Genomic DNA, 27,488 nt, shown 5'->3' with positions numbered 1-27,488 from the left:
GGGTGAGCATCCCCGCTGCCCCAGGGCTCAGCCCCTCCCAGGAACACACCATACCTCTCCTGGGAGTTCACCGCGGACGGAGGAGGGACCTAACCGACCCCTCCCAGTGGGGCTGCCGGCCACTGCGCAGTCAAGATCACCGCGGGGCGTCAGGACGAACACCTGGGCCCTGCCCACCGAGAGCACAGTTCCAGGAGAGGGACGTGCCCACCGTGTAAGGCACGAGGCCGACGCCACGAAACTGCAGAGACGCAGCAATTCCAGGAACACAGTGGGTCAGGGTTGGAAGTGAGAGTCCGGGCGGGAGGGACTTCCAGCCTCCAATGTGCTCGCCGGGGAAACGGGCTGCTCGGGCCCCCAGAGGGTGAGTGGGGAGCTCTGGGCAGGGCATTCGGGGCACAGAGAAGGTGCAGCGGGGGAGACGGGGAGGCAGGTCAGGGCCACGGCTGTGGTCCCAGGAAGCCAGTGTCACGAGCGGGAACTCCTCGGCCTGCGATGACAGCATCAAAGGGCTGAGCAGATCAGCCACCTGGGCACTTTCAACCAACGGTAGGAAGCAGGGGTGCCGTCAGGTGTGCCCCACCACAGGTCCAGACAAACATAATGATCACGCTTCTGATCACGAACACAGGCAGGGGCGTCAGTGCTGGTTGGAATGACATGTCTACAACGGCAGGGACAAGGCACTGTCTCGGGGGTGACACCCCGGCTCAGCAGGTGTGAACCTCACTTCCAAAGCCCAGGGTCATCCCCCTGCAGAGCTGCCCGGGACACACCCCCACTGATCAGCACCTGATGGTTCAGAAGCAAAATCAGTTCAACCCACCTCTCCACATGGAAGGCCACATCTCAGGGGACTGGGGTGAGAGACCCAAATTCCGTTGTTTCTACTCACCACTGATGGGTCACATCTACCAAGAGGGCTCTCATGCGTCACACGAGAGGTCACAGGCTCCTGTCTGAACTAGAGGAGACCAAGCTCCTCTTCCTGACATGTGAACCACAGGGAAAGAGCGGAAAATCGTAGCCAGCATCACCCATACCGCAGACTGGGGAAAACTAAGTCCAGCGGGGCAACAGGACAGAAATAACAGGATTTAGGATGTGAAGCAGAGACGGAAAAGACTGAAAAGCAGGCACATCAAATAAGACTCTGTAAACACAGTGCAGGCATTTTTCCTGGACTCCAGGAACATCGTGAATTTTGCCTTCAGACAGCACCCACTCGATATTTACCGCAGGCAGGCAGCCTCCTGGTGACAGGGTGAGGCCGGCACCGCACGCCGCCAAGCATGGGCTTCCACAGAGCTCGGCAGGGCTACCTCCATCTCCGTCGCCCCCAGGGTGGGTGGGAGTGGAGCCCTGGACGGGGCCTGAGCCATCCTGGGACCACACGCTTCTGCCCCTCAAGTGACCAGCCAGGACACACACCCTCTCCTAGGCTGGGAGACGGACCCTGTGGACCCTGATTCTGGTTCTAACTCTTGTACCAACAAGAGCCATGTGGACAGGATGTCCAGGCCATGCCGGGCACCTAACAGGGACACGGTGGCAACAGCCCTGCTGGTGGCGATCCCAGCCCCCATAGTGCCACCCAGGGAGCAGACACCCAGAGGTTGAGGACTGAAGACACACAGCTACGTCGTGCGAAAGGAGAACCGTAACCTAGGCGACCCCGCTCACGTGCCTCCCACCACCATGCTGTCCTCGGGCAACAGACACACCTGGAGGCTCTGGGCAAATTACAGTGAGTCCCCCTATGCCTTGGTTTCCTCTCTGTTAAAATGGGGGGGCAGACCATTCCCAGCTCTAAAATTCTATGATTCTATCTTGTGTGAAGGAGAGAGATGGAGACAGAGAGACAACGAATCAAGCGTTGGAACTTTGCTAACAAACAAAACGGTCTGCATGGTGTCTGCTTAACGACGCTGAGGACCGTGCATCCCACGTGTCTGTCTCAGTGTCAGGAAGAAAATCCGGAATATAATCTCCACAGTCTCACGCGTTTCACAGCATAATACGTTCCTTCTGGAAGGTCGGGGATGCAGCGCTGTGTTCCAGCAAATTTGAACGTGCACGCCAGGCACAGACGACCAATGTCTGAAGAACCAGAATGTAGTAAGCACACCCCTAAGGCACTATTCTCACCATAACGCAATCTCCCTGGATAATTCGGAGGCATATCAGGGGACCACGGGGCCAGTGAATAATCCCCGTCGTCTCCGTGCGTGTGCTGACGGAGACGCTTCCGGTGGCTAAGATGCTGACTAAACCACAGGGCGTTCTGCCGTCGGCTGTCAAGTGCACCTGGATACTTCTCGTAGAGAATCCACTGCACTTTCCTACTGAATAAGAATTTAATAGGAGGGTTTTCAAGTCTCTCTTTATTCCCAACTAAGTCAACTCCTCGATGTTCAGGACAGCAGAAAACACTAAGGGTGGCGTCACCCTCACATCTGGCTGAATGCATCCGTCTGCCGTTTACGGTCCCTCTTCTGTAATCTGGAATCAACCAGCTCTTCCTTGAGCTCCGCCTCTGCTGTCCGGATTCCCCTTGTCACCGGTCCCCACCCTGGTGCTGTGCCCCAGCCGCTGGCCGGCACATGGCAGGGAGCATCCCAAGCTGACCGCCTGATTTCACTTGTACCAATTCCGAAGGCTCCTGTTCAGTGGGGGGCCCCGGTACCACGTAGGACTGACACGGCTCAGGATCACAGGGTTTGTAATTGTACAGGGTTGTTCCCAGATGTACCTGCTGCTATCCCCCCGTTACACGGATTCTATTTCCCATCCTCTCACTTTACTCACGTTCTCTCCTCCTGGGTCTCCTACCCCTCGTTCTTTGTGGTGTCATTTTTAGCCTCTTGGGCCGGGGGTGGGGGGAGGCACGGATGAAGCCCTGTGTTAAGATAAAAGTCCTTCCCCATCACTGAGCATCGGAGATGGGAACCAGGCGGGGCTGCAAACAGGTCCCAGCTTCCCTGCTCAGAACATGCTCGCCCTGCACCAGAAGGACGGTGGGGAGAATCCGTCCCCTTGGAGCTCCTGCTCGATCGCAAAGTAAACGCTAAGAATAAGCAACAATAAAAGCCTCCCATCCCAGCAGGCCCGGCCGCCACTGCAAACACCCCTCCCAGGCCCACCTCACACTCCACACTCTGACCTTTGTCCCTTGATTTCCCCTAAATCCTGCTTCAATGGGAGGACGTGTAACAACATTTCCTCCCTAAGCTGTTCTGATGACCGTCCATGGTCTATCAAAAAAATAATAATAAGATTGGCCGGTTAACCTTTTGGAGAGCTGCATGACCACAGCCTGACCCGCCGCACACAAACGTGGACTGTCGGTCAGTCTCAAAGCACGTGCTCAACTAACATTTTATATAATCAAAACACTGTGGCTCTTCTTACAATGACGACAGAAAGAAGATGAGCTCTAACGTCCGAGACTTTGGCCTGGTGGCAGCAAGTGGAGAGATATGAGAAAGTGGAGGCTTTCTGAAATAAATCCATGTCTTCCTTCTAACTATCTTTTCTTCCCTTGACTATATTTTTAAATTACGAAAACTCTCTCCTTACTTCTTCCAACTACACATAACACTACGGCACTTGCTCTAAGAACGTTTTATTCTATTAGGTTCAGCCATAGGGTTTGTCAGTCAAAAACAATAAAACAGGGCTTCCCTGGTGGTGCAGTGGTTGAGAGTCCGCCTGCCAATGCAGGGGACACGGGTTCGTGCCCCGGTCCGGGAAGATCCCACATGCCGCGGAGCGGCTGGGCCCGTGAGCCATGGCCGCTGAGCCTGCGCGTCCGGAGCCTGTGCTCCGCAACGGGAGAGGCCGCAACAGTGAGAGGCCCGCATACCGCAAAAAAAAAAAAAAAGTCAAATATTGCAATTTCAAAACTTGGGGTTTTACTATCAATTAAGTTACAATCAGTATCCAAAGATATAGAGAAAGGGTGGGCTCAACAGACAATACGCTTGATGCGATAGAAATCAGAATAACAAAAAATAGTCAAAACCAAGGATATACTGTACAACACAGGGAAACAGCCATTATTCTGTAACAACTTTAAATGAAGTATAATCTATAAAAACACTGAATCACTGTGTCGTACACCTAAAACTAATATAACACTGTAAAACAATTATACTTCAATTAAAAAAATACCCGGGGTAGTCACCTAACTTTTAGCCGAAACAGCATATATGCAGATAAACAGTAGGAATGGGTTCTGCGTCAAGGCAAGGCCCCCAGCACCAGGCAGGGCTTCTCCCAAGGGCACCACGTCTTAGAGTACAGGGACTTGATGCAGAGAGTCCTCTGAGACACAGTCAGCAGGCTCCTACCACTCCTAAGTCATCCTAACGCTTTATAAGCAGAATTGCGCTTTGGCCCGTTGACCCGTCTTCAGTAATAAATTCTGAGCACCATGACCCTGCTTTGTTTGAAAATGTTAATTTTTCTAAATTTCAACTAAATGCCCTTTCAGTGCTCCTCTTAATTAAAAGGATTAATTTTTGTGAACTCCAAAAGGGTCCTTTCTATCAGTGCCACGTCACTTTCTCAATAAAGATTGAAATCTAGCTCCGTAACACATTGTAAATTATTGGATTTTATTCACAACTTTGCTCTTAGACTATTTTAAGTCTGTAATGAGGGCTGCTGGGAGCCGGTCTTATGTGGAAATAAAGGTAATGGGACGATCAGAGCTTTCCAAAGGAGTAGACGCAACACTCGACAAAGAATATTTCATGAAAAAAGCAAGTTTCTTTCAATTAACCTGATAATGCAAATTGTCGCTAGATCCAGGAGCGGCATTCAAACCCACGCCTGGATGTCAAAAATCTGTGGGGAAATTATGGCACAATGGGGGATTTACTGGAAGGGGCACAACGATCTGAACTCTAATGTCAACTTTGCTACTAGAAGTAGCGGGATTCATTCCTCTGAGAATGAGTATGCTCTTCCGTCCCTCAATTTCTACATGTTTCCTCTCGTCATTTTAACCGGTCATCCCACCAAGGTTCTGAGAATTTATCAGAGTCATGTCACTGTTTAAAGATCTAAATCATCTTTTAGTGACAAGAAAGGCAAGTGTTTTCCAAAGCTGAATGCATTTTTTAACGAGAGCAAGGCTCACTGCAGATCAAAACAGAGGATTCAACGTACCCATTTGCTCTTGCAAAGTAACTGCTTCCAAGGCCTCGCCAATCCCTGCTAACGAGACTGCTCTGTGAGTATTAAATCCATATAACACATCTCTCTCCTTACGGGGCATCCATGAAGCAGCGATTTAATGCCAGCTAGAGCACTAAAGGCCTGCCACGATATAACGTTTGTGTTTTTAGGAGGAAAGCTACTGTCCTTTGGGTCTACAAAAAGTGACCCGTGCAGACCTACAATGTTCTTCAACATTTTATGCCACTGTCATGCCATAAATTTCTTTTTCTAGTCTCTCAATAAGCTACAATATTCTGTTGTCAACTCGTTACACCCACACCATATATAATCTTGTTATGGAATCACCTGAGATCTCACAGTTCTCAAAAAGTTGATTAATACAGAGAAAAGAGATATAATCTCATTAAAAAGTAAATGATAATCTCTAAAATTTAATGAACCTTAGAAGGAACAGAAAGAGTAAATGCCAACTTACAGTGAACGTAATTTGATCTTTCCCACACAGTGACATTAGAAGCACTACTGAATTAGCTTATTACTAACCATTTACCTGCCATCATAATAGATGCGGGCAAGGACAGCTTTTCCAAATATTAAAAATATTTGTCCTCAAAGTAGGAAAACAATCATCGGCAGCTTTAATATTTCATCCAATGTGCTCCAAAAAGTAGCCATAGTACAACTGGAATGTGACCAGTAAAATCCATAGTTGTCAACATTTTTTAAAAGGAAAAACAAAAATTAATCTTCCAAAATGCCACCCAGGGGGTCACAATTGGGTTCCCCACATCTTACGTGACAAGCTGCTAGAAGAACCCAAAAAAGCTCACGGAACTAGCACCGCATTTGCAGAGAACGGTATATTGCACTGCTCCTTTCCCACAGGTTAACGACTAAGAAACGAAATGCAAGATACGAGCCCCCGCTCGCCGCAACTAGAGAAAGCCCGTGAGCAGCAACGAAGACCCAACGCAGCCAAAAATAAATTAATTAATTAAAAAAGGGTGGCGCTGTGGTTAAGAATCCACCTGCCAATGCAGGGGACACAGATTCAAGCCCTGATCCAGGAAGAGCCACACGCCGCAGAGCAACTAAGCCCGTGCGCCACAGCTACTGAGCCTGCGCGCTAGAGCCCGCGAGCCACAACTAGAGAAAGCCCGTGAGCAGCAGCGGAGACCCAACGTAGCCAAAAATAAATAATTATTTTTAAAAACGTGTTATTTTCATTTACCTACATACACACATGTGCAGATTCAGCATAGACTGATTGCCCTTATAGGAGCAAAGAAACAACTTTTTTCTACACTTTTACTGACTCCACATATACTTAAGTGTATCAGATGCTCACACAAAACGTTGTATAGACCTGGAATAACTAAACTCTGTTCAGGACAATTGGCTAAATCTTTAATAAGGGAAAGATGACATATGTTTGTGGGGTTTTTTAAGACATGCACAGGGGCAGTCTTCCTCACTACAGCATATAAAAAGCCCAGCTGAAGCACCTGGATCGCTATCGCCTCTGACCTTTCAGTAAAAGCAACATCCATTAACCAATTTTCAGGGAGAAGAGAAAACCATTCCTGGCTAGACAGAGAAAGTTACAAGTCTGTAACTGAAACATCACCTTACACTGAAAAGAATTACCCAAAACAAAAAAATTATGAAGAAAATATCAAAATGTTTAAAATTTTCTTTTAAAAAATAGGAAAATGATGAAAATAAAGTTGGCCAAGCATCTTTAAATATTTACATAGCTGCAGTTTGGAACGTAATCTGGTTCCAATTAGCCATCTCTAAACCCATAGGGTTACTTGAATCTGAGAAGATTAATTATAACTGCACACAATCCGAAGTTCCTCTTTCACTCGCCTGTCTGGTGCAAGGAGAGGGGCAAGGAAAGCATGTGTGCCCAGCTGACGGCGAGGAGAGAAGGGCACATCTTGGAGGGGGTCCATCACCTGTTCTTTGCTCAGAAATGTCTGATGCCCCAGAGAGACCATCACCTACATAGCCAAAGGTGCGAATTTATGCAAACACTATGGGCAGTCATCAAACGGGAGCCTCAAGTGGAACTGACACTGGGCGCAGACTTCCTGAGTACAAGTCTACCAGAGCCTGGGACGCCTGGGAAAAGGCACCAAGCACAGGGTTACCTGGCTGTAGGGCCACCTAAGTAGGAGGCTACCTGAGCACCAAGACTATGTGGGCCCGGGAAACCAGGGAGCCGGGGCACCTGGCGGCAGGGCTAACTGAGCCCAGATTCCCTGACCATGAGATCCTGGGCAAGGGTTAGCTGGACCTGGGTCACCCGGGGACAGGGCTGCCTGAGCCTCAACTACCTGGGCATGGCTGATGGGCGAACCAGAACTACCTGGCCTGGGCCACCAGGCAGCGGTCTACTGGGCCTGGACTTCCCCGGCTCAGGGCCATCGGGCACAGAGCTCCCTGAGCCTGAACCGCCTGAGCGTGAGCTACCCGGGCAAGGGCTTCCTGGACCTGGGCCACGTAGCTATGGGGCGACCCAAACACAGGGCTACCTGAGCCCAAGCCAGCTGGACGTGGGATACCTGGGCAAAGGCCACCCAGGCACAGGGCTACCGGGACCGGGACCGTCCGAGCCCACCTTACCCGCGCCTGGACCACCCAGGCGCACGCGCTCACCTGGTGCAGGGTGGGCCGCCCCCTCCTCTCCGCTCTCGTAGGCGGCCTCGTCGGCCAGGCCGGAGCCCGGGGAGTCGGCGGCGGCGCAGGCCGAGCCGGGGCTGCTGGGCTGCGAGGCCGAGTCGCCCTCGCTGAGCGAGCCGCAGCGGGCGCGGGGCGCGCGGTCCCCGGGGCCGTCGCGGTCACGGTCGCGGCGCGCGCGGCGGTGCACCCGCGAGTGCAACACCATCTGGTGGTACGTGCGGAAGATCTTGCCGCACTCGAAGCACTCCGACGACTTGCCGTGGCCGGCGGGGGCGGCGGCGCGGCGGCTGGGGCGCGCGGCCGGCCGGGGGTCCGGGGGCCCGGGCGCGGGGTCCCCGGGCGCTCCCGCCCTCTTGCGCGGGGGCCCCTGCGCGCCGGGCTCGGGCTCGCGCTTGCGCTTCTCCTGGCTCACCAGGATGAACTCGCGCCGCTCCTTGTCGAAGGCCACGTCCCCAGCCAGCGCCTCGTCCCACGCCGCGTACTTGAGGTACTCGGCCGGCTCGGCCACCCTGCCCCGCGTGGCCAGCTGCCAGGCCTGGTAGCTGTTGACCGGGTCCAGCTCGGCCACGCGCCGCCCGGCCTGCCCGCGGGCGGGCGCGCCGGCCGCCGGACGCAGGTTCAGGCACTGAAGGAAGAGCTGCTGGGAGTCGGCGGGGCCGGGCGCCGGGCCCTCCCCGACCGGGGCCCGCGGCCGGCCGGCCTCCACCCGGCGGTGAATGGCGTTGTGCGCGTTCAAGTTGTCCAGGTTCGTAAACAGGTTCCCGCACTTGGTGCAGACTTCGTAGAGGCTCAGGCCGGCCACAATCCCCTCCTCCTGCACCACGTTGTTGATGGTGGCGATGGGGTCCAGCTCGCCTCGGGGCCTGTTCTTGCTTCCTGCCTTCGGGCCGTGCGCCTTCATGTGGTTTTTCAGGAACCACGGCTCCTTGAATCTCCGGCCGCAGATGTGGCAGCCATGGTCGAAGGAGCCCCTGTGCTTCTTCATGTGTGCCTTCAGGAACCAGGTCTGGCTGAAGGCCTGGCCGCACACCTCGCAGGGGAACTCGCCGGGGGGCAGCTCAGGCTTGCCGTTCTCTGCGAAGGCGTCGCCGCGGGGCCCCTGGGCCGTGATGTGGTCCTTCTCAATGTGGCTGAGCAGGGACTCCTCCCGCAGGGTCACGTAGCTGCACAGCCGGCACTTGAAGGGCTTGTGCGCCTGGTGCACGTGCTGCTCCAGGTCCTTCCTGCGCTCGAACTTGCTCTTGCAGAAGGAGCACTGCCCCGCCCCCGCCGCCTTGGCCTCCTCCGCCGCGCACGCCGCCCCCTCCGCCTCCTTCTTGCTGCTCCTCAGCAGGATCTTGCCGCTGTCCATCTGGGTGGCGCCGTTCAGGATCCTGTTGCAGGCCGAGGTGCTCTTCGTGGGGCTGGCGCAGCCGTCCAGGCCCTCGGACACGCGCGTCTCGCCCGCCTCGGGCTCGTGGCCCTGGATCAGAGTCCCCGTGCGGTGGCCGCGGATGTGGATCTTCAGGTTGCCCTTCTGGGAAGCCCGGTGGTCGCAGTAGGGACACTTGTAGGGCTTCTCGCCTGTATGCTTGCGCATGTGCTGGGACAAGGAGCTCTGGAAGGGGAAGCTCTTGCCGCAGATGCAGCAGCTGTGGCTCAGCGCCTTGTCGCCGTCCGCCTCGGGGCTCCTGCTGGCCCTGGGTGGGCTGGGGCCCCTTCTCAGCTCCGTCTCGGCCTCTCGGGGGCGGTCCATCTCGACGACGAGGGCTCGCCCGGCCGGGGGGGCGGAGCACGGCGCTCGGTCACGTGGGCCTGCGTCTTATCTCTCCATGTTCAGGCGAGCCTCCCGCTTGCCGGCTGCAGAAGTCCGCCTGCCCCGCGGAGGGGCATGTCTTACCTGGAGAGCATGGCAGAGGGCAGCAAGCACCTGGAACAGAAAAGACACGGAGATCTTAGGAACCAGGTTTCCCCGCATAAATAGGGGCCCGGTAACATCCTCGGACCGCGATCTGCACGCTCCTCCTTAAGAAAACCAATCCCGTCCAAATTAAAGGAAGGAAGCACCCACGAAAGTTTAAACAGACGTACGAGCAGCTGCTTCCCTTTAAAAAATGAGTAATTAAACAATTAATGACTGATAATAATTGTGTGCTAAATCATTAAAATAAATCATTGTAAATGACTGCACACTAGAATAATTTTTTATCAAAGATAAACAGTGTTTAAGGAAAGACTGTGGTGAGAGACTTCGTGGGAGTGTGCGGAACACGGGCGACGGGACAGGAGCGCGTCTGAGAATGAAGGACAGAGACCCAGGCCAGGCGGAGGATGGCAAAACGCGGGGGCACGTGCAGGACACGTGAGCTGCGAGGAGGGCGTTCACAGCCGGAAAAGGCGCTTTACAAATGCATCTTTGTATCTTGGTGAAGCACAGATAATTTAGTGAAAGAGAGGCAACGAAGGACAGGAGCAGAACCCTGCGGTCCTTCCAGAGCTGGGCCTGAGCTGCTGCTCCAGCACCTGGCGGCCCACGCTGGCCGCCCCGACGGACACCACTCCCAGGGGTGTGTGACCACCGGGCCGTTGCCACCACAACGTTCGGTCTTCGCTGCCTCTTAGATAAAGCCCAAACCCCTCGGCTGGCCTCACCGTGCCCTTCCCGACCTGGTCCTGTCCCTTCTCTCCGGCACTGGCCGCAGGGCCGAGTCCCACCCCAGTGCAGACACCCTCCCGACCCCGGCAGGTCCTCACATGGGAGGCGGGGTCTGAGCCCAGCAGGAGCAGGGGTCACACTGTGGGGTCACTGTCGCTCTCACGCTTATCCACCCCCTGGAGAATGAGGGGCCGGGGCTGCTCCTCCAGACGCCTGGGCGCCTCCCTCACCTGTGCACAGGCGAAGGGGAAGTGGACGGGGTTGCCCAGCGCTGTGCCGGGCACGGGTAGGGCCACGATCTGGGCTGCAGGGAAGCCAGCCCAGATGCCTGTAAACGCCAAACAGGCCCAAGACAGTACACACTGACAAGCAGCTATCTCAGGACTTTCCATCTGACTCAGCGATACGGAGAATAAAGAAAACAGTCCAGAAGGGATGTGAGAGGTAGAGTGTCTTTCTGAACTGTATTTTGAGGGGTATATTTATGTAGAACTGAGTCACTTTGCTGTACAGCAGTGATTAACACAACACTGTAATTCAACTATACTTCAGTGAAGAATTTTTTTAAAAAAAGCAAGCAGGGGTGGGGCATTGGGGAGAACAGCCGCGCACACAGGCCCCTGGGGCCCAGTCTGTTTATCCTTCTTATCTCTAAACAGAAGTAACTGAGTTAATGATTCTGAGGGTCTCCCTCCTGGGGGCTCCAGACTTGCACAGAGAGGCACCCAGATGGACAGATGTTCTTTTTTAAAAAAGCTATAACATGTAGAAAGGAAGCCACATTTTTTACAAAGTTTCAACCTCATGCACACTAAGAACTCATGTTTGAAAAGCAACAAAATGTGAAGAAGCTATGTGTTTCTGGTTGTCAAGCAGACAGTGGACAATGCACATCGTTTATTCAGAGAGGAGGCCAGGCAGCAACGCGTTGTTTGCTCTGGGTGGTCCGACCTGCCATGTTTTCCCCGGAGCAGACTCAGAGAAGAATGCTGACGGTGGAAGGCAGGGGGCGGGAGGGTGTCACCCAAACATCCCCAGGGGTTCCAATAGATGACACTCTATTCCTCCACTCACCACGAGGGACAGACGCCTTCTGAAAAAACAACACAACTCCTGTTCTCCAAATGCCTCCTCCCAGAGACCCACGCCAGAGGCAGAAATCTCATTTAGATGATGTATTCTCAAACTTCTTTCGAGAAAGCCTCATGCTAGCAAGTTTCCCAGGCACCTAAAGAAACCAACTCAGTCTGAGCAACAAACTCTGGAAAGCAGCAGGAAGCACAGCTGCTCAGATATTCCTTATTCTTTACACCAACGGGTGCAGAGCCACTCCCACACCCCAGGAGAGAGAGAGAGAAGTGAGACGGGAACTCCCAGTAAAATAAACAAACAAAATCTCCCCTAAACTTGGATAAACAAATGAGGTGAACAAGAAGGCTTCTTCATGACAATTTAAGCTAATTTGTTTTTTCAAGCTGTTTTGGTCTTAAGACGACCTGCATATTATTCATGATGATTTTATAAGACAAATGATTTGCATGCATCCCGGGCCATCCCAGGGCTTATGTCAGTCCCCCAAATGTTGAAGTTGATATATAAAAATATAAATGAAACATACTATTTACATTTAACGTAGTGACCTCATCTGGGTACAAAAATCTGCCGAGTTTAAAGAACCGTCTAGAATACATTTACAGAGGAAAAAACAACTACAACACCAGAAATTGGTGTCTGTTAAGTAATGGGACAGACTTCACTGGACCACTAACTTGGTTCATAAAGGATGTTAAATGTCAGAACTTCTCCAGTTCACGGGAATTAAACATCCGAAACCCCAGCCAGGAAGACAAGATTCCGGGAGCGTGAATGCTCAGCTAGCTAAGGTTCATAAAAGGCAACCTACAAATTGCTCCTGGAAATAAAATGAAATTGTCAAGAGAGAAGAGTTGTTCAAATCACAAAACCGCACGCACTCTGTGTGGGTTTCCCTTCCTTCTCTGCTACTTTCCCTGCCATGTGGTGTGCTGCTGGGAGCCGTAGAAAGTTAAGGGCTCTGGAAGCCAAGAAGCTGCGCTGGGGATCCGCACAGAGACCCCACCTGCGTGCCGTCCAGGTGTGGCGCAGAGCCCAGCCCGGGAGTCCCGTCCCCCTTTTGCCAGCGTGTGAATTTCAGAAGGTGTCCTTCACACCCAGGCGTGCCCTCACCTGTCAGGTGCTGAGAGTCAGGGAAGGACATGAGGAAGCCGTGTGACACCAAAACCCCTTGCAAGGCACCTCCTCCGAGTGCCACTCAGACCCCCAGTCACAGTGCAGAGCGAACAGTCCACGGAGAATAAAACACCTGCCCAACGGGGCCTCGCTTCTACTACCAGGTAGCAGCCCGGCTGAACGAGCCCAGAGCAAAGTGCAAAGAGGATGAGATGTGAGCACAGCCCCCCTTCTTCCCATGGGGGGCCTCAGTCTCTTCTGCACATTTAAAAAGGCTTAGCGCTGCCATCTTTGCTACCAGAGAAATCCACATCCCATATCCTCATGACAGCCTTGATGTGTAAAATTTCTGATTCCCCAACACCCCCAAACCCCCAGCCAAAGCCTAGACACTTCCCCTCAAGAAACCCAAACACTAGAGAATATACTTTTCATTTCTTATTCGGGCTTCCTGCAAAACTTGCTTAAAAGTTCACAAAGGCAGCAGAACCCTGCAATTTATAGGAAAATTCTCAAGCAACGGCCTTCAGGGTGCCCACGAATCAGCACAACCAGCTCTTCTTTCTCTTTTTTTCCCCACTTCTCTGCCCACCCCCATCTTTCAACCCTGAGCCCTGCTGTCATTCTCTGTGAGGATGACAGGAGATGTCTTTTTAAAGAACTTAAAAATATTTGGAGGGGGAGAATGGAACAATACCATAAGGGTAATGACCACTTAAACTCAAAACACCATTATCTTAAGGAAATCATAACATCAACACAACCGGCTCCACTTGAAAGAGGCCACTAAGTGGCCCCCTTCCTGAAGCCCACAGTCGACTGGCAAAGTTTCTTGCAAACCTTTAGAGAAACAGTCAAAAAGGAATTCCCCACAACTGGCTTTCCTTAGTCGGTGGCCAAATCAACAGATCTTCGTGATGATTCTTTTCAGCTGCAGACAAAAGTCCTTTTCCCCAAAAGAACAAGGATGGTGTCATCAGAACTTCCAATGTGAAAATGCAGCAGGGCAGCCGCCCCAGTTAGAAGACTTAGGGGAACTTTATTAGCCCCATAATCCACAGCACTGACTCTGCTATCCTTTAAAAAAAAAAAAAAAAAAAAGCCCACCAGCCTCTGTGAGCCCGGAGGGGTCTCTGGTGGTGAGAGGTGGTCATCCAAACACTGCCCCGCGATAGTGTCACACTACCTGGTTTGAGCCAAATGCATTCCGGTACCGAGCTGTCCCCATTTTATTCTCACAGGCAGACGCACGTCTAGTGAGACTTGGTGTCCCAACTTCTCCTGAAACACGTTAACTTAACGATAACTAGCCTTACAAAACGTGTAAGTAAATGCTAGCGTTTTACTCAGACCAGAGCGACTAAAGAAAGTCTTCTGGCAACACAAATATTAGGAAGTAGAGGGGAGAGAAAATCCACACGTGTGTTTCAGCTGGCATACGACCCATGTATATACACACATAGAGCACAGCCCCATTTGAATCATATCTTGCCCATAACGAACCACAGTTTTCTTGTTATTATATTACAAACTTTTTCCAAGGCTGTAATTGGGAACTTGCCAGACAAGCCTGTAATTTAATTGTTTAGGCATAAAAATGGCTTGCTGATTAGGGTTTTAAAATAGATTTCCAATGCATCTCTCCCTCTGTGTGTGTGTGTGTGTGTGTGTGTGTGTGTGTGTCTCACAGGGACGTGACAAACAGTTTGAAGCTACTTTTGTAAAATGCCTTCCATAATTTTGGAAATAAGTTTCTTTTTGAAAAATTTAGGTAATTTCATATTACATAAATATTTATATATATTGCCTATATCATTTTATGATAACAATTATAACAACAGGAAAAAGTAACATGTTTATTACAGAAAATATAAATCTGCATTCATAACATAAAATGCATTATCATGGAGATGGGGGCGGGGTTTAAGAGAGGGAAAAATATAAACTTTTTGAAAATAAAATATGCAGGTAAACTTTAAGACATCAACACGTGAGGGCATAAATAAATAAAGCACCAGGTCTAAATGCACATATGTAAGGGCACTGCCACACCTAGAGAGAGTCTTCCTTTTTGATTCTTTGTTTTCATGCCTGCACAGCACAAATGAAAAAAGCTGACTTTCTCAAGACTGCTGACACTCACTGGATTTGGGAAACATTTAATCTGCGGGTAAAGGTTTCAACAAATAAATCACTTCTGTAAGTGAGGACCTGGGAACTGAGTCTTGGACCTAACAGAAGGCAGAAAAGTCACTTCCTGCAGCATCCCTGGTGACCTTGTGAAACAGCTCCAAGGACCCGGTTAACTCCACCTGCCGACAGTAACTCCTTTCAGAACAAGCCCTGCAGGGCTGGGATCCAGGACACACACCAGAAGGAAAAGCCCTGTGACGAAGCTGTCAGATCTGTAAGAACCCACGTGGGACCACAGTCCATCATTGTCCCGCATGCCCTCCCGTGACAGCTCCCACGGTGGAAGCCCCAGGGCACGGTCGTGGGGCGAGTTAACGAGGGTTTCATCACAATCTCTGAGAGCTACTGGGCGCCAGGCCACTCATGAGGCCTAAGGGCTCGGATAACTAAGCAACAGTCTCGGCTTCGAGGGACCCAGGCGTCAGAAAGAAACACGTAACCACACAGAGGACAGCAGCAGAGCACGGAGGGAAGCGATGACCTGCCCTGGCCAAGGGTGGCCGGGTCTCCCCAGGGAAACCCAGGTGGGTGTGGGTCCAACTAGCCTTTAGAGCAACCCCCAGCCCTTTCACCCACACCCAGGGGTAACCCCATCATCCTGTGGGCTGGACCTCCAATTCACACTTGAATCCACATGCTCCCCTTCATCTCAAACCAAGATCATCTTCCCAAATGCAGAGCTGGGCGACCTCTTTGAGGCCTCAACCCTTCAGAGGCTTCGCACACCCTGAAGGTGAGGCCCGAACTCCCCCGAGGGGGCTTCTAAGGCCCTGAACCCCTGTACTGCTGGGGTCCCTGGGCCCCCAGCCAATGGCTGTGCACCTGCCCCGCACCCCAGCTGGATATGCGTTCACTCCCACCTTGGAACCCTCAGGTATGCGGGTCCCACCCGCCGTCCACCTTCTCAGGTGTGGCCTTTCTAAGAGACCCTTCCTGACCCCCTTGGCCCTGTGACCAGGTCAGGCACAGTCCCCATGCCCCAGCCTTGGCCCTGTCCCAGCTCATGCCTGGACATGCTTCTATTACCGCTTCTTTAACTGGTCACTCGTGTGTGAGGCATCCTACTCTGTGAAGGCAGACCCACCAAGTACCACTGAGTCCTGACATCAGCGCAGGGCCAAGCAGGAAGCGGCACCATGAGAGGTGGTCCAGACCGTGAGCTCCGAGGTCAGGCTACCCGAGATCCAAACTCGGTTCTGCCACTCCCTGGGATCAGCTGTGTGACTGCGAGCAAGTGTCTCAACCTCTCAGTTTCCCAGTCCATTTCTTCATTTTAAAAATGTAAATGATGGGACCTCCCTGGTGGCGCAGTGTTTGAGAGTCCGCCTGCCGATGCAGGGGTCGTGGGTCCGTGCCCCGGTCCGGGAGGATCCCACGTGCCGCGGAGCGGCTGGGCCCGTGAGCCATGGCCGCTGAGCCTGCGCGTCCGGAGCCTGTGCTCCGCAACGGGAGAGGCCACAGCAGTGAGAAGCCCGCGTACCACAAAAAATAATAATAAATTTAAAAAAATAAAATGTAAATGATGGTAATGAGAACTATATTACAGTATTTTTGTGAGATTTAAAGTAATGCATGCAAGGTGCAATGGTGAGCACACAGCAAATGGCCAATATATGGTAGGTATTATTATAAATTAATAATTGCTAAATAAATGAATGAGATGTCAGTGCAGTACCCAAAGATACCTAGTCACTCGCAGTGACACTGTTTGGTTTAATAAACTCAAAAGGAGGAAATAAGAGTTTAGGAAGCTATGTTAGAAATGGCTAAATAGTAACCCGTATGTATTCACCGGGCCCTAAAGGTTCACCACAGAAGTTGTCTAATACAATGACAAAGTATTCCACGAACAGCTATCACCATCCACAGCACACAAGTTCAAACCTGTCCCAGCTCAAGACTCCATACAAAGTCAGCTTTAATACAGACTGGGTATTAGACCATATTTGAGAATTACTATTACTTTCATTAGGTCTGTAACACAGGAGACTTTCTTAGTTTTTGGAGATGTGTAATGAAATATTTTAGCGGTGGTTTACAAAAGAGAGGAGAAGGCAGATATATCAATGCTAACAACTGCTAGGGCTAGATGGTGGGTGTATAGACAGACGTTCATTAGTTACTCTTTCCATTTTTATGGGTTTGGAATGTTTTTCACAGAAGTTAAAAAATAACTCCCACTTGCAACTCCACTCCAGTAAGTAGCACGATGGGAAGCAGAGCTGCTCTGGGGCAGCCCAATGGGCCCTCCCCCATCCCCATCCCTCCCCTCCCCTCCCCTCCCCCTCTCTAGGCCCCCAGGAAGCTCAAAATTCTCTAAGGAATGCACTTTGGGAAAATTACCTTTTGTTAAATTCTAGTATTTGAAAGTCAAAGAAAGAAAAATCATCTGAATAATATGAAACGGTCCACATGAAAGCAGTATTTTAAGAGGTTGCTTGCTGGTGTTTCAGAGGCTTGCCCCAGAGACATTCAAGGGATCTCCCCAGAGCTCCATGGGGCCCAGCCTTGGGGCAGACAGTGTAAAGTCAGCCATCGCAGCCAAAATGAAGCAGCCATGAAGACGTGGGTGCTCCGGAAGATCCTCCCATCGCGCCCCAGGGCAAAAGTCCAGTAAGGCTGCCGGGCTTTATCTTCCCCAGTTTAAACAATCATTTTCTGACCAACTAAAGGTGGCGTTGTCAGGGGGAAAAGGTAGCATCCTGTATTTTTACACAGTAAGCATTGCTCTGACCCTACAGGAAATCTTGGCATTTTCTGCTCTGTAGAGTAAACCAACACAAAGCAAAAGCCAAACGGTTTTGTACTGCTTCCCTCAAAACCATCGAATTCAGTTCTGTCGAAGTCATATCCTGGAAAAGGAATCAGAAGGCTGATTTTTTTTTTGAAATAACCTCTAATATTTAGAGTAATCTGCATAACAAAACAACTGTGCAAGTTTCTTTAAAGGCACCCAGATGAGACTGCAGACCTCAGGGGGGCACGAGGGGCTGCAGGAAAGCTGGAAGGGGCGTTTCCCACACTGGGTCTGCTGCCCTTCTGTCGACAGAAGCAAAGCCTGATGCGCGTGCTGTTTGTCAAATATGTCTCTTCAATTCTAGTTCATTAATTAACCACGTCACGATACTAAGAGATAGTCTGGCTTCCCTGACGCCCTGTGGTCTCTCTCCTTCTCTTTCCCTTGGTCACCGGGGGAGAGGGGGGCTTCCGGGAGTCAGAGGGATGGGGGCTGAGCCCACAGGGGGGGGCCACTGTCCCGGGTGGGGGGGAAACAGGAGAATTCGGGAAATGTGGGGAATCGGTGCTGTGGGGAAGACGCCCTTACAAAGAAAACAGCTCAGGGCCGGCGGAAGGCACAAGATATTTACAGGATATTCTGGCCCCAGAAGGCAGGTCATAAAATTTAAGAAGTGACCTCCTGAGGGCGGCCGTGAGGCAGTGAGGCTGCAGGGCCCGTGGGTGCTGCCGTCAGTTTCACATACTGCCCGTCTGTCCTCCAGCAGACAATGCAACGGGCCTTCCCAGTGACACTGTGGTCTTATGAGCCATGAATTAAAATGCACCATTAACATCCTGCACAAGCTTATCTACTGCGCAGACAAAAAGCCCATTCTGTGAACAAATGGGGAGAAATTCCACAACAATGAGGAGTTCCTCTCCCCACTCGCCAATCTGCCCCAGATTAACAGTCCCAGGCTTATAGTCCCCAGACGGGGTCCGAGCCGCCCCATGAAGTGGTGCATTCACTGCCTGGAGAGCCAGGGCGCTGATGGCAGAGCCAATCAATAATCCATTATAGAGCAGACCCCGTTTCCATCTCATAAGGAGAAACGAACGCGAGCAACCAGAATCGCAACGTTCACGGGGGAGTCCGCCCCGCCTCCCTCGCTTGGGCAGAAGGACACAAACCCGCTGTCCCAGAGTATGGGGGAAGCTCAAGTGGACCCGGCAGACCTGTTTCCCAGCAGCCGGAGAACAGTGTGCTTGGACTTTTCTGCCAGAAGCACTCGTTTTAAAGGTAAACCTCAAAAACGCTTCGTTCAGGACACAAGGCGATGTGAACAAAGCACGGACACAGTGGTGACAAACGCCCATCTTCCGAAACAAAGGTTTCCTTTCAATTATTTAGCCCCCCAGATAAATCAATGCGAGTGCCAACACGAGTCCCCAAATGTAACTAGCCGTCCATAATAAGGGTTTACTGTGCAAACTCCGCGATCATTTAAAAGCAAGACTCGCTTCCATTCTGTACCTCAGACCACAGCTTTGGAATCACTGCTCCATATATAGCAGAAATGCAGAGAGGACCTAACCGTTATTCCACAAGTTGGTTATCTTTGATGAAGTTGTTTACCACAATTTGTCAAAAACCCAGTAAATTCCTGGTTGAGCAGAGAGAGAGGCCATCTTCAGCTCCAGAGAGAAGAACATTTCCTCACGGTATAAATAGTAACCCGTATGTATTCACTGGGCAGTATACCGAGATACTTGCTCAAGAAAATATAAATTAACGTTAATATATAAGCTGCCCACACGTCCTTACTAAAATACAAAAACTCGTAGTCAAATCCGACCTTACAGGGGAACAAGGAAAGCAGATGAATACACAGATAGAATTCCTGATCACATTCAGAAAAGGCCAAGAATAAACGGGGAAGCGTGCGATTCCATATCCTGGAAAATCCAAAATGGTATGGACTTAATGAAGAGGCATCCACGTGAAAATAAAGGCAATGGATTTTGTTTAATCTCAAAAGAAGATTTTTTTTTACTTGCGTTTACTTGCGTTTTCTCCTGCTCTCCAAAATGAATACATTACTGATACTTGTTATTTACTGGTTCCTAAGTCTCATATTAAGTAGTGGCCTTATCAATCTATTTGTCCTTACAAAAGGAAACTTCACAAAGCCGGGAAAAAGAGTCACAGGAGCAGGGGCTTGCTCTGAAAAAAAGAAAAATCACAGGAACACGGGCTTGCTCTGTAATTTTCTGCAGATAGGTGTCCTGCTGGAGCTCCGGGTCCACCACAAAGAGCTGAGATCTGGCAGTAAATCCAGCTTCCTGGAGGGGCCAGCACTGCCGGCGTAGTTAATGATCTTGTCAACATTTCCATTAAGAGCCGCATTTCCAGAAGCTCAGAACTGCATCTCCCCCAAACTGGGCGGCTCCATGAAATCTGTCGTCACCAAGGGGCTTTACAAAACTAGAAGAAAATCACTTGCTATTCAGTACGGGAACCACAAAAGCACAAGTTTTTACTTTCACTCTTTTTCCATCCTGCACGAAGATGATGAAAGCCAACGTTTCCACTCATTCAGAAACACTGAAAACTCGGGGAACACCAGACAAAATGAAGACTCATCAATTTCTTTTTTAAAACAAACATGGAACACCAGAAGGCCTTAGATAAACGGCAGGGAGAAATCCCATTTGAAAGTGGCTTATAGGTTTTTACTCAGCCTAACCTCAAACGTGTAGAAACCGCCACCAATTCGGGGTCCAATTTAAATTGTTTTTAATTTTTTTGGTTGTTTAGAAATTACCAGCAGTGAAAACAAAATAGTCATGGGCAGAAACACTGCATTGCATTTCCTATGGAACACTTCCTTGAAATGTGTATTAGCCGATGGTAAATATATTTTAACTGAAATCTGCTTCTAGAAATAAGCTGTATTTTATTTCATGTAAATCAACAGCAAAGGGCAATATTCACCTCCCACATGCATACACCGACCTGTTTTTCCAGCCTCTTACCTAAAACCAACATTTCTCTCCCAGTATAAGAAAACAGATCGCAATTAACACCTATTCAATAGTATCTCTTTCTTCTGTGCTTTTTGTGAAAGCACCTAGAAGTCCCCACCACCAAGTGAAAGAAAGAATTGTGTCCAGGAATACAGAAGGAGGTAATTATGTGCAGTAAACCATAAACCGTTCTGTTAAACATTACCCTCCAAGGTAGTTCTGTTTAGCAGAGAACTCAGGCCCCAGAAATCCCTTCATGAAGAGGACACAGCAGATAAATACTTCAAGAATCAATTTTAATAAATGCTAAGCAGCAGCTTCCCAAACATTTCCGGTAAGAATACAGGAATTGACTGAATTGAATCCATTCTGGTAGGACAGCAGAAAGGTATATCATGCAAGAAGATATTTAAGACTTTGTTTGCCATTGTACCAACACCAATCAATACTGTAAGAGGATCAAAATTATAAAAGGACAAATTCTTCCCCAAATGCTTTACTAGATAAAGCGCATACACCATAATCAGTTTAAATTTTCCAGATCCCTGACTAGCAATAACTACTGTAACATGACCTGGTTTATCACTAACCCAAGCAGCGCCTTTGAAAGCAGCTGGGTAGTTCAGCCTCTTAAGGAGAGTGATCTATCAGAGAATGTTTACCAAGAGCAATTCTTGACAAGAACGTGATAGCACATGGCTGTAGGATTTATTCTGCCTTGTTTGTCTAAAAATATATTTTCAAGCACAGTTAATGACACATCACTGCAAGTTCTAATTTCTGAAGATAAAAGACTATCTATACTTTCCTTGCAAAGATAAAAGAATAAACAAGCAAAATTCCACTTTCATTCCCCATAATAACATTATTGTGTGATTCAGCTACTAAAGCTAAGAAAATTCTGCGCCTGAAGTGATCCTAAATGATCTTGCAAGAAACGAGGACGGGCTTTTCTAAGCCACAGCATCTTACCCAGAAACAGCTTTTGGAAACAGTAAATATAAAATAAAACCAGGCACATTTCTGAATTCCAAAGCTCCTAGCTCCTGCCCCCTCCGTCCCTGGAGAGAAAAGATATCGAACTTGAAATCGAATTTCTCCACCGGCAGCCCAGCCTGGATTATTTGGGAAGTGTCGCGCTTTATGAGCCCAGGGCGGGCCTGTGGTGAATGGAGAGGGAAGAGTGGGCACATTTTCCAGGAACCCAGAGACCAGGACCCTGCTTCGGCGACCACAGCTGGATCATCCGTCTGGTTCCGGCCCGGAACCAGGGCCGTACTGGAGGGTGCTGGGGGCGCCCTCTCCGTCACACCGGCGCCCCCTCCCTCCCTTCACTCCCCCACCTCCACGGGCTGCTACACATCCAACCCCAGAAGCCCTTCTTGCCCCGTTCCACCAGGTGCTGTGAGCAGCCCTGCAGGCATCGCGGCAACAGACAAGGTGAGGGGCCGCGTGGGCACAGGTGGCGGTGTGAAGGCAGGTGACCCAAAAGCCAGGGCGGCGGCTCTCGTGTTCTCAGGGGCTGTGACATCCAGGTTAGGGACAATTACTCAGGCCCTAGAGTTCACCGACACAAACCCTGCCAACACCTGTTCGGTGAAAGAGACAGTTACCCATAAACTTCGTGTCGTTTACCCAGGACACAGGTCAACACAAGTCTGTCGCACAACAGGGCCACGTGACCACACACAGGTGTCCCGTGAGCACAGACCTGGGGGAGAAAACAACGGGACATGCATGGCCTGCCCACAGAATTCACATGAAACAAAACAAAATGCAATTGCTCTGAAGTACGCGTTTCCAGCTCAGTCGTCTGAAGGAGCTTCTATTTTGTCACCAGACAAATACCGCTGATGATCAGAGGCCGCCCTGACCTCCCGTCTCCCGACCAGAGATCGGGCACGCGGGTCACTGCAGTCCGCTCCTGCCTCACTCGAGGAGGACGCAGGTCCCAGCGACCTGAGATGCCAGTCACAGGCCCTCGTTCCTGGAGGAAGATGCTCTGGCTCCCCTCCCCTCCGGAGCGGGCTCACAGCCAACAGCACGACTCCCTTAACTCCCGCTCTGAGCCAGGCTCGCCAGCCTCCATCTAGCAAAACCCTTCCGCCAGGGGCTTCCCTGGTGGCGCAGTGGTCGAGAGTCCGCCTGCCGATGCAGGGGACGCGGGTTCGTGCCCCGGTCCGAGAAGATCCCACATGCCGCGGAGCAGCTGGGCCCGTGAGCCATGGCCGCTGAGCCTGCGCGTCCGGAGCCTGTGCTCCGCCACGGGAGAGGCCACAGCGGTGAGAGGCCCGCGTACCGCAAAAATCAACAACAACAACAACAAAAAACACCCTTCCACCCTTCTGGACCCGCGACGAGCAGCTGTACCATTTCAGGGACCGCGCTCCAAAGCCAGGTCTGGACCATCGCATGGGACTCATAGGCAAGAGGAACAAAACACATTTGGGGTCTCGTTCAACTACAGGCCCAAAGCTCGAGCCTCTTTCTATCCATAAACAGCCGAGTGCAAGCTGGTCAGCTGCAAAATCGAAGGACGATTAGATGTCTGGTGGCGAGTCACGTAAACTGCCAGGTTCTCCAGCTTCCGCCCCAGGCACCACCGCTCCCCTGAACGAGGGACCAGCCCGGGGCCTCGAAGTCCTCAGACACAGAGGCATATCGTGACGTCAGCCAGGGGTGCCCCGGGATGTGCAAGCATCTTCACTGGGACCCTCAGAACCATGGACCAGTTTTACCCTAGTTACACACCCCCACGCGGTCACCACTCACTGACTCACTGGGGGGTGGATACGGGCTGTGACTTCTTTTTTGTTTAATTTTTATTTATTTGGCCACGTTGGGTCTTCGTTGCCTCTGCGCGGGCTTTTCTCTAGTTGCAGTGAGCGGGGACTACTCTTCGTTGCGGTGTGCCGGCTTCTCAGTGCGGTGGCTTCTCTTGTTGCAGAACACGGGCTCTAGGCGCGAGGGCTCAGTAGTTGTGGCACACGGCCTTAGCTGTTCCGTGGCATGTGGGGTCTTCCCGGACCAGGGCTCAAACCCGTGTCCCCGGCATTGGCAGGCGGATTCTTAACCACTGCGCCACCAGGGAAGTCGTGGGCTGTGACTTCTGAGTCTACAGTACTGCTGGCTTCTCAGCTCTACACTTAAAATCATATGAGCAAGTGATTCGTACAGATGTACACCCTAAAACTGCTTTCGGTTTGCTTTACATTTACTCTGAGTTTTGTCTTTTATTTTTTTCCAAAGCGGGTTTGCCGCTCTAAGGGTGCCCAGCTACAGGGGCTGCAAAGGCCACGGGGAGGTAAAGCCACCACACTCGGGCCTTAGACTTGTCCTTCCGCTGAATTAAGCCGGCAGGGCTCACGGGAAGGTTACGGAGACCTGCCGGCAAGGTGCCACACACGCAACACAAGATGCTTATTTTTGAGAATTCATAGGTAAGTGCATATTACACCATGGGAGGGGCGGGGCCAAGAAAAAAATCTGCATAAGTTCCTTGTATGTTAGAACTTTCTCCTCGGGAAGGTCTCAGTAAGGAGCTGCAGGATTTGTAAACACTTAAGCTTTTTCTCCTTAAACTGAACCTGCCTGCATTTTAGAGAAGCAAACCCTAACTGCTTTCTCAGTTAATGGGAGTTTTCTCAAAGTAGTTCTTCAGTCTCTCAAAGGAAACTATACTAAATAAGCTAAGTAAGTGACAGGAGACCCTTCAAAATTAGAACCGAGAATAAGACCATGATGCTCTCTTTAAGGAGTGATATGCAGAAGAATAATCAACATGTTCTGTTTTGTTTTGTTTTAACACAAGGAGCCTCCTTTCCTAAGAACACGCTCATCCTGTCCTGCAATCAATCAGGATAATTCCTCCCCACGTCACGCTCTGAAAACACGGCTCCGCTAGGAAACAAACAGGAAATCTCACTTTTCTTCTGAGGAGGTAAACCTCTCACTCACCTTCAAGTCCCGACGTTCAGCACAGCTATTTGTTTGAAAGGATACCCACTGATGTTGGGTCAGTGTCACCCAGCACGTGTGCACCCTGCACTTCTCCACGTGTGCAGGACCGCATTCTCCAGATGCTTCAATCATAGATCATTTAGCGAATTATCCCTTGTAGCTCTGATTCCTGATGTCACAAGCACTTACGGAAAAGCCACGCCAAAAGAAACTTTCAAAAAGAGAATCCGCGTCGTGTTGAGTTACAAGGGTCCGCAGTTTTCTCAGGGGCTCACGTGCTTTCACCGGCTCCCCGCTCCGGGCCCACACCCTCACCCCAGGCACGCAGACGCCAGAAGGAACCTCTTCCCGCCCCGCCCCCAAGGGCTCCACGTGCAAATCCCACGTCTGCTCCCTCCTTCTCTGACACCGAAAATGCAGTGATTTTCCCCAAATCCAGAAAGAAACCGTATGAGCTCTCCCTTCCCTATTTTGCATCGTAATATCTTTCATATTAAAATCACATTTAGTATTTTCCTTCGGGCTTCTAAACTTATAGCAGCGCCATCCAGGCTTCCCCGGTGAGCCTGCCGTGGCCACACGGAGTCACGAGACCATGCCTGCCCATCGCCACGCCAGGCACCGCGCGGGATCCTCCTGGGGGAGGAACGTCACCTGAGGTTTCCGTTCTTCAAACCCAGAGACTCCTTCGTACAAATTCAAATCAAACCATTTCATGACTTTCATCAAAGGACAATCCACACGATTACCGAAGAAAGAGGAAAAAGAGTGTCACCACCGCACATCTCCTTATCAGGAACCACAGGCTCAACACACTTAAGTGTCTAGAATGTCTGTTTAGGTGGAAACACCGAAGCCACAAAGGCACGAGTCCACGCATGTCGGGGCACACAGGGTGCAGAGAAAGACCTAGAGCTCCTCTCGTTAAAGACCACCCAGAAAAACCAAAGATGGAAACAGGAACACCCCAAAGTTTACAAATGATGGCATTATGGCTTTCTGCACTGAGATGGCTCCTCCCAGCAGGGAAAGGTCAGCTCTCTGCATCTCGGAAGCGCTCTGCCCAAAAATACCGTCCCAGGAGCAGCAAGCTGTGGAAATGTGGGCAAAAAAAAAATCTTACTCATATGCAAACTAACGTCCTTCAGCAACGCCTTCCCAGATAATAAAAGTGAAAGTCCTCATACACTCTGCAGATCTGCTTACACAGCTGCCTCTCAGGGAAAGCGTCTTGAAGAGTTTTGCTCTTGAATTGGTCCTAATAAAAAGGAGGTGATAAAAGGGCTTCGCAATCAGGTGTTCATGCTCGGTTACTTTTCTATTTACCATCAAACTCCTTTTAACACGTTTCCAGCTAAGCCGGGAAAAGCGGTCCCACACCAAGGTCAAAGCAACAACTCGGTGCTTAGCCTGCCCTCAATCCCAGGTCTGCGAAACGGAAGTCCGACGGATTAAATAGGAAGGAATTCTAATTGAACCAAATTTGACTTGCCCTGAACGTGTTAAATGAAGTAATAAGCCCCCTCATCTAACGCTGGTGCTCTGGGGAAGAGACAGGACTCTCCCGGCCTCTCAGAGTCTGAAATGATCAACAGTTGGTATTACAGTATCGATAATTACCTTTTTAAGAAAAGTTTGCTATTGGTTTTCTTTAAGAAAGAAATAAACTGCTGCAAATGCACAGGGCCTTTCGTTTCCTAACCTTGACTGTCCGCCGATGCAGGCTGTCACACATCACCAACAAAGACCCGAGGACGTGCTTTCCTGGGCGACACTGTGCTTCCCTACAGGTCGAGCCCCACCAGAAACACCGCACCCGGGGGGCTGCCTGTCCTGGACCTCGGATCTCAGGGCATCTCCATACCTCATCCTGCCCTGCTCGTCCGTGCTGATGAGGCAGAGCATCGGATCGGGAGTCTGACTGGGGTGTGCTACTGTCCTCACTGCATTCAAAAGACCTCTGCAGTAGGTGACTGACAGCGAGCTTTAAAAACAGCACTCGCAGACACCTTTTAACGTCTAAAATGAGGTATTTCTGCTGCATGAGCTACAAGCAGTGCATGCAAGTCGATCTTCTTAACCATAAATTAAACGTACTATTTTATCAATGAAAAAAGGCAGGCGAGGATCCCTGGAAATAAGAGCTCCTGGTAATTTCCCTTTCTTTACATGATCACGTAACATGTTGGCATCTCCGGGCTCAGGGGAGCTAGCGGCTCCCTGAGCTAGCGGCTGGCGTCCAGGAAGGGCTGCTGGGAGGCACCAGGGTCCCGGGGGTCCAGGAGTGCAGAGCCCTGCAGCAGGGTAGGTGATGGGGGGCCTGCAAGGCCGCTCCTGCACCCCAGACCTGGTCATTTCACTCATGAAGAGGTTGAGACGTTTCCCTTCCTTTCTCCCCTTTTAAAGAAATTACTTAGTGGACGTATCTTTTAAGACCTGAGATGTATCTTGGGCCCCTCAGGACGATGCAGCAGGGCCAGTGAGAAAGGATGATATCATCTAAGCAGCATCAGCAATGCAGAGAAGCAGCACGGGGTGTACGAACGACATTCGGTGGTGAATTCACTGCTGCCTCACCATCAGGGGATCTCCCAGAGGCCCCGGCCAGGACCAGGCTCTCTAGGTGCCCAGAGGCTCTTCATTATCTCACACCAGCTGGATGACTTGTCTTCAACGTTTGAGTTTTTAAAACTAAGCATGAACTTTTTTCTGACAGTTTTTCCTTGACTGAATATCTCAAAGTCACATGTGTTCAGAGGCAACTCCCTGTTCCTGGACACAGCAGGTGAACAGGGAGAGGAAACATAAAAGATTTTACTCTTTGGCTGTAATTCATTAGTCAAGGAAACTCAAAGAAGAAAGAGGCCGTTTA

The 27,488-nt window shown here is 50.7% G+C and overlaps 1 protein-coding gene across 1 annotated transcript in view; it reads right to left on the bottom strand.

The window, feature by feature from the left end:
• ZNF516 (zinc finger protein 516) overlaps window positions 1-27,488 on the bottom strand; it is a 113,982-nt gene that overhangs the window by 57,912 nt on the left and 28,582 nt on the right. The window contains exon 2 of the mRNA XM_060121446.1: window positions 7,852-9,784. Within this exon, the coding sequence (XP_059977429.1) occupies window positions 7,852-9,610 (1,759 nt within the window). The 5' untranslated portion in view covers window positions 9,611-9,784. The remainder of the gene's footprint in view (window positions 1-7,851; window positions 9,785-27,488) is intronic.

The sequence above is a fragment of the Lagenorhynchus albirostris genome, chromosome 14, assembly GCF_949774975.1.
Source record: "Lagenorhynchus albirostris chromosome 14, mLagAlb1.1, whole genome shotgun sequence".
Classification (NCBI taxonomy): Eukaryota; Metazoa; Chordata; class Mammalia; order Artiodactyla; family Delphinidae; genus Lagenorhynchus; species Lagenorhynchus albirostris.
This window is presented reverse-complemented; position numbering and strand designations above follow the sequence as displayed.